Source organism: Perissodus microlepis, chromosome 19 (assembly GCF_051167445.1).
Source record: "Perissodus microlepis isolate ML-2025 ecotype Zambia chromosome 19, ASM5116744v1, whole genome shotgun sequence".
NCBI classification, from domain to species: domain Eukaryota; kingdom Metazoa; phylum Chordata; class Actinopteri; order Cichliformes; family Cichlidae; genus Perissodus; species Perissodus microlepis.
Window position 1 is genome coordinate 29,015,785 of NC_140479.1, and position 7,667 is coordinate 29,023,451.

General features: G+C 39.5%; 1 protein-coding gene across 1 annotated transcript; it reads right to left on the reverse strand.

The window, feature by feature from the left end:
- Window positions 1-818: 818 nt before the first annotated feature.
- Window positions 819-7,194, reverse strand: emx1 (empty spiracles homeobox 1). Its single transcript, XM_084915714.1, has 3 exons — window positions 6,617-7,194; window positions 4,774-4,958; window positions 819-2,405 (listed from the first exon to the last, which is right to left on the reverse strand). The coding sequence occupies exons 1-3, from the start codon at window positions 6,966-6,968 to the stop codon at window positions 2,238-2,240; spliced, it is 705 nt and encodes a 234-aa protein (XP_084771840.1). The 5' UTR covers window positions 6,969-7,194; the 3' UTR covers window positions 819-2,237.
- Between the last annotated feature and the right edge of the window lie 473 nt (window positions 7,195-7,667).

A 7,667-nucleotide genomic window follows, 5' to 3' on the forward strand; every position in this document is an offset into this window, starting at 1 on the left:
GTAATTTGTACGTTTTACTGAGAAAACAGAAGGCTGCAATCATCCCCCAGAAAACAAGTAATGAGAAAATCCTGATTAAACCCACAGTGATTCGGTCGAGTTTTCTAACACCTTTGCAGCAACAACAGCAGCAGCAGCTCCTAACCCTACACGTCTGGAGAGACACTTGTTATTCACGCTGGTTTCCTGCTCTCATCCTAAACTCTCCCCTCTGCTGACTAAAGCGACAGGAGACCGGGCGTTTAGGGAGAGGAGCTTGATTTTTGCCTTTAATTGTTTTCCTAACAGACGACTAAGAGGTGCAGCTCGCGTTAATTGCGCTGACCTTATAGCTAATCAAGATGTGATTGGGCTTAAGCAACCCGCTCACCGTCAAGACAGCTTTTAGTGTCAGTGAGCTACTGTACTGTTTAAAAATAAGCCCATTTGATTGTTTGTTTAGATGATTGGAAATCGTCAATGTCTCTTACAATGTATTTGCACCTGCAGTGAGTATAGGATATCCTGGAACTCAAAACAAAACATATGGCCCCTTTACACCTCCAGATGTCTGATGTATTGTGCACCGTTGTTAAAAAAAAAAGAAAAAAGTGAGCACTACTGCAGTGCATTTTACTCGTACGTCTCCGTGCCTCTTAGCTTACAAAACAAGTCATCAGGGTCAGCCGTCAGGGCTCATCTCTAAAGCCTCGGGGTCATTAGGCAGAGGCTCCTTCCGTTTCCTTTGACAGGTGATTACTGTGGCAGTTGGTGAAAAGGCTTCTGCACAATGCCAACTACTTTCCCTCCTTTTTTTCCAGGAGTTTCAGCCTCTGGATGGGAATGATTTCTGTGCTATTTCTGCTGGAATTCAGAGGAAATACAGACTGATGGCTAACACACCTGACACCTGTGCAGCTGTCCGGCAACATTCCTGACACATCAATCTCAAAGAGAAACCACCTTAAAGGGATGTTGGATTGCACAACCCAACTAAGCAGCAATTAAAACTTCTGAAAGTGTCAGATTTGCTGCAGTTTACAGCAAAAAGAACAGTAAAATCCTTCATTTGTGCTCCAGTATTGCCGGGTTTTCATTCCCATCACTTGCATGCATCTTGAGTTTGAAAGTAAGACGTAATAAATCAAATCTGCAACTGCAATGTAACTCCATTGTAATGGAATGTAATCTTGCAGTATCTGAAGTTTAAAAAGAAAACACTTGAGTTACACACACACACATGGCGTATCCCATCAGAGAAATAATTTTTACTTTTATTTCTAAAACATCTTTCTGTAATTACACATTCCGCTCGCACAACTGTGTTCCGGTCATATTACGTTTTTGTACTACACACAGTGCTGGATGAAATCTGCACACATTCACGATCACAAATGTGCCATGGCAGAAGAAGCACGAAGCTGTGAACTTGTACTATGCAGCTCAAGTTAACCCGAACACCAGAGGTCTCTGCAGCTTCTCATCTGTCCCAGAGTCATGCACAGCTGGCCAAGAGTCACATTACTGTGAAGAATCTTCATTAGGAAGTGTAACAAAGAGCCAAGACGGCTTTGAAGGCGTGAAAGTGGGAATAAAATCATGCAGGATCTTTGAATCTTCTTTTGATGCGTGCTTCTTTACGTTATTTTTTTTTGTTTGTTTGTTTCTCCCCAGTTTTTGTTCTTCCGGTCTGGCACCGAGTGCGTCCTCCGACTCACCGGGTGGATTCGTAGTGTGGATCATCTCCTTCTTGTAAGTGAGGAGAAATTTAAATTAACTTGGTACACAGGTGGTGGAGTAGTGTGAGCGATGAAGTGTTAATGACCTAAGCAAGTGGTAACACCCCCCCCCAAAAAAAACAAAAAAAAAAAAACAGCTTTCATGAAACACGTAACCTTCACTGGTCTATGTACAATTTAAAAAAACAAAACAACAAAAACACCATGGTAGAGGGTGTCATGTCTCTTCATGTTTGGCTGTCACACAACCAAAATGATCAAATGATGTCAGAATCTCTCCTCATCCAGAGACAATCAGAAGAGATTTCATTAAATAAGATGCCCCCCACCCCTCCCAGTGTCACAGAGTATAGCACCTTAATGAAGAGATGAGCAGTGATCACATATTAAGTCCTCGAGTCTTCCTCTAATGTGTCTAATTATACTTAATAATATTACATAATAAATAGTATTGGTCCTCTGATGCGTCACAAGCAGACGCAGGGGTAGGGCAGCATTGTCAGAGGCTGGACCGCAGATTTAGTCCTCTGAGGTCACGTCAATATCCTCGGAGCTGGTCTGCTTAGTGGCGATGCGCCATCTGTTGATGTGGTGGTTCCCCTTCTTCTTCTGCTGGCTGTCTGGTCCCTCCTCCTCCAGCTTCTGTCGCTTGTACTTGGTCCTCCTGTTCTGGAACCACACCTTCACCTGGATAGAGAAAAGCACTCAGTGTGTGACCCGAGAAAAAGGAAAAGACTTAACGAACATCTGTTTAGATGCACATTTTGAGTTTCCCAACGCACAAGCAGCTAATAAGATAAATGATGGCCATGTTGTGGTTTTGTTGATCTTATAAAGGCACGATAATTACTCTAAATCAGTCCTTCATTTCACAGCCTCGCTCCGGCTTCTCAGCTGTAAGAAGCTCCTTTCTCTCTTTCTTTATGGTACTACAAAGTATGTGCTTTGGCAAACTGTGTTTCTGACTTGTATTGTTGAAATGCAGTAAGGGAAATAAAATAAAGCAACGCAGTTTATTCTGTTTAGCAAATAAGAGGGATAACAGAAATGCACATAAAGACTTAATGACTAAGGATGGCATAAAATGCGTGAAATATCAAGCTTAAAAGCTTCCAGACGGTTGCTGCTGTGACCTTGTAATATGAACCTGTCTGACTAACCTGTATGTAGTCAGAGTACTACACACTCACACTTACATTACTTTTCTTTCATCTTTACTTTGCTCGGCTTTGGGGTAATTTTTTTTTTCAGAGCAAACGCTTAAAGATCCTTGGTACAGTGCAGTAATTTGTGAATGACCTGTTTAGCTAAAGGGGTGGAGGGTAAGCGTGTGTAGCTGCATTATATACGTTATAGTATATTACAGTATTTCGTGCTTATTTCATGACCACAGTGACTTGATTAATCTTATCTAATTTTTTCTTCTAACTTTAAGAGAAACTGATGACATGAGTCTTGCTATCAGCCATGTAGATGCTATCGTTTAATCTTGCTGATCCAATAAAGTGAGTTTATTAGTATTCGTTTGACAGTCTTTAAAATTTGCATAATTCAATTACTGCTTAATTGCAAGCCGCCTTATTGACTGACACAAACCAGAAACTTGCAAGCAGAATATATTCACACTGCTGACTGAGGAAATATCTTTTAATCTTACCTATTAGGCAGCCTAATTGACACCCACAGAGTGTGGACTCATTAAACTTAAGCATCAATAATATTTACCACAGCTTACGGTAGAGCATACATGAGTGAAATCCCTTTGAGAGACTCTTTTTGCAAAATGTGGGTCAGGTAAATGTTAAAAAAATGCAAGTGCATAGGCCTATAGCTATGTCATGTAAGATAAATTCAGTTAATTATTGTTAATTTAAATTTCTAATGTATCCATTATTGAAATTAGAATAACAAGAAGAAAATATTTGCATATTTATCATCTCTGTCTCTGAAACATAGTGATCAAGTCAGGAACTTTGGTTTCATTTTAGACTTTAATTCTCTGTTTTTCATTATGTTAACAGGTTCACAAGAACTGTTTTTTCTTTCTGACACTTAAATATATATTTAAAAAGTTTGAAAATACTTATATCAAACTGCTTGATGCATCCATATCAAGAGTGCTGTAATGCTCCATTTGAAGGATCATCCAAACTATCAGTAAACTTCAGCTTGTCCAGAATGCAGCAGAGTCCTTATAAATACGCAGAAATTTGAACATATTAAAGTCTCCCAGCTCAGTACAGAATCATCGTTAAAATCCTATTAATTCAGAAAGCTCCAAATGGTTTGGCCCCGCAATAAATCTCAGACTTGCTCCCTGTCGATTAAACCTCTCAGTTCATCAGGTGCAGATCTTTTAACTGTTCCCAGAATTAGATCAATGTGTGCTGAGGATGCTCTCAGCTACCCGGGTCCTGTTCTTAGGAACAAGCTCAGGTCAGAGCTCTGTCCACAATCAAAGACAAATTTTAAACTTTATCATTCTCGCAGCTCTGCACTTAATAAGAGTGTGTGTTACCTTGTACGTGTGTGTTGTGTTTTATATCTTTGTAAAGATTGTTTTGTTATTTTTACTGCCTGAAGGAACAGTAGACCTACATGGGTTTTTATGTTTTTATCTTTCATGTTAAACACATTGAGTTTACACATAAAATGTGCTATACAAATAAAATTGCCATAAACTATTACAATTGAATCTAGTTTTCTGCAATACAGTGCATTCATTCAAATAAATGTATTCTAGCAACTAAACAGACGAGTAAAAACCTATAATATAACATATAAAAAATTGTTGGCTACGTAAGAAAATAAATATAAATTATTTTTATAGTTTTTTTTTTTTTTTATTATTCTTTTGTTGCTGTTCGTTTTAATGTCGTTGCTTGGGCTTTAAAATATTGGGGCTGTTTTAGCTGTAGCTATGTGTGGATAACGTTATAGAAATGTCCAGAACTAGCCAAATGCTAGTAATAGTTTATTAGCAGTAATAGTATTGACGATAAAATTAAGCGACGTTAGCAATTAATTTAAACAAGCAAACGTTAGCTTAACCTACCTGTGTTTCAGATAAACTCAGGCTGTTGGCCAGTTGTTTCCTCTCGGCTCCGACCACATAGTGGTTCTTCTCGAAGGCTCTTTCCAGCCGGAGGAGCTGGGAGGGAGAGAAGGCCGTCCGGATGCGTTTGGGTTTTCTCGCGAAAGGGCCGTGGAGGAGCAGGCTGTCCTGGGACACGTCGTTACCTGACAGCGAAGTCAACGAAACGGTAACGTCAGACATGGAAAAAGTTCATTCTTATTTTATTTTCCCGAGAAAAAAACAAAACAAGTTATAATGGTTCACTTATTACTGTTTTTGTTAATAAAATAAAATTGACATTTGAAAAAAAAAAGAAGCGTATTAATACAGAAGTACGATAACAAAATGCTGTTTTGCACAATCATGCTATTTATTAGGCCCGTTTGAACGTGGCATTGTAAACTGTCCAACCTGACAAAAAACACAATCAATTCATTTTCTGGTAAACTCATTAAAGACAGTTTTGCCCTATAACTCAGTTTTAGGCTGAATGACTTTACGCACATTTTAAAAATAAATAAATCGTGACAAAAATCAGGATCAGACATTTATAGTTAAATAAGAAAGTACATGGCTACACATTCGGAATAGAGTCATAGAATAGCACATCATAACACATCGTAATATATATATAATATTTATGTGACTACAGCTAAATATATTAAATGCGTCTTGTCAGCAAAAGTTATTGTCTTTAGTCTGATCTATTTTGCATTTTTTAGGGTATAAGAGGTGAGACTGAAAATATTTTTGAGAATTTTTTTTATGGTCAATATTTCTCAGAGTTATTTTTGGTGCAAACTGTTTTATTTAAAATAAATGTTTGGGTTTTTGTTTGTTTGGGGTTTTTTACATTTACAAATTCTGTTAAATTCCCCATATTACCCAATTACATCCAATAAGGCTAATGTATGTATTAATTAGCCTATGGTATAATTATGATACAGATATTTGATTTATTTAGTTGTTTTTGTTTTGTTTTTAAATTAAGGGGCCCTTTATAGGTTTGCAACGCCCAAAATGACATTTTCTGTCCAGACAGTTATGTAATTAAAAATGACTGAATGAATAAAAAGCTGTAGATTATTTTTCATGTCTTACTAATAACAGGTCTTAGTGCTGTATAGTTATTGGAGGGTAGGTGTGGCTGAGATTTGTCACCACTAGCTGTGTTCAAAGCCTCTCTGCATCAGATTTTTATTCCGCATCCCTCCCCTCACGATGAAATTATTATGGTAGATTTGATCTATTTTGCCTCTGTGGACTGGCTTTTGTGCAAGATTTTTTAATTAAAAATGAAAAAAACTGTAGCCTCATCTAAGGCGAATTTTATTGTATGTGGGGAAAAAACACAACACGGCTGCTTATCTTTTCCTCCTGTGGTTTTCCGAGAGTAGCTGCAGGGCAAACGAGAGTGGGAGACATGAGAGGAGCCCAACAAGCCTGCTGCAAGCTGTCAGTGGTCTTGTGGATTGTGATATCTGCGGCTACAGTTTATTGTTCGACTAAAAATGCTTTTGAAATCTACAGTCATATTGTTGAAAAAAATCCCACACAAAGATATTTTGTTTACTATGGAAACCACGTGTTATGCACACACTTATTTTATTAGTTTAATCACCTCCACCTACTTTATTCACCATTTTACGCACAGAATAACGCATTGTTTAATTCTAGACTAAGAATTCTGGCCTTTATAGCCCAACAGTGGACCTCAAAATACGCACACATCTGCAAGTCTTTAAGCGAAGTAATAATTTAAAAAACTTTTATTAGTATTATTATTATATTATTATGTTTTGCATTCGCATTTTTCGCGTACCTTGAAATCTGTGTCCAAAAAATCTGTTCCGTAACACCCAGGGGTAAAAGTTGAGCGGGTCTCGGTGTTGCGTCCCAAAGAAGTGCGGATGCTGTAGGTGGGATCCTCCGAGCTGGTGAGGAGCCACGGTGAGTGAGGGGTGGTTCATCGTCTCCGGGAACACCAGGTCCGGGCTCTGGTAGAGGGACCTGGCCGGTGGTGGAGCCTGGTAACTGTTCATTAAGGCATCTGTCGTCGGGTTGGAGTAACTTAAAGCCGTCGGGCGGATGGGATCCTCTGCCGTTAGAGGGTTCTCTTTAGCGACCAGAGACTCTATCGTGAAGCAGCGCTTGCCTGCAGACGAAAACATCATCTCTCGGTAGAAAGGGAAACCAAAAAGAACGCGATCAGCCTTTATTATTTTCCTTCCTCTTGCTGTAAAGGGAAAAAAAGAAGCCCACTCTCAGAGAAGCATCATGGCCAAAGATGGTGGGGGTATTAGGGGGAGGGTGGGTGAAGGGTTTGTCTACACGAGCTCTAAGATGCTGCTAGAAAACTCAACAGTGCTGCAAATTGTCCTGATTCACGGAGCCCGTGCGCGCTCGGAGGGTTTCTGCGCGCAAATGCGCACCAAGAAAAGCGCCCGAAACCTTCCATGTGGCTTGACGTTGCGCGGAAAGAGGGAGCTGATTGGACCAGAGCACCTGCCAATAGGTCTCCTCAAGTACCTGCTTTGTAGATCACACAAGACCGAGCAGCTTAGTTACAGGGGCACGCTGAGAAAAAACTAGCATGCTCCAATTAATGGGTGTCGCGTTCAGCTTTAATGTCAAGTTTTTCTAAAGGAGGGGGAAAAAACTAGTCCGCCTGCGGGAGTGAGAAGGTCCCACTCGCCCACAGCAGATTCATCCAGTTCAGGAATTCTCATAGTGTCAGTATTTGACTGACGCTCGTTAAGTTTTTTTTTTTTTTTTTTTTTTAAAAGCTGACTCATCGAGACACTTTGGATGTTTCACCTTTAACTTAACGTTTAGGCTCTCTTTCAACTCTCATTACAAACACACGCTCACAC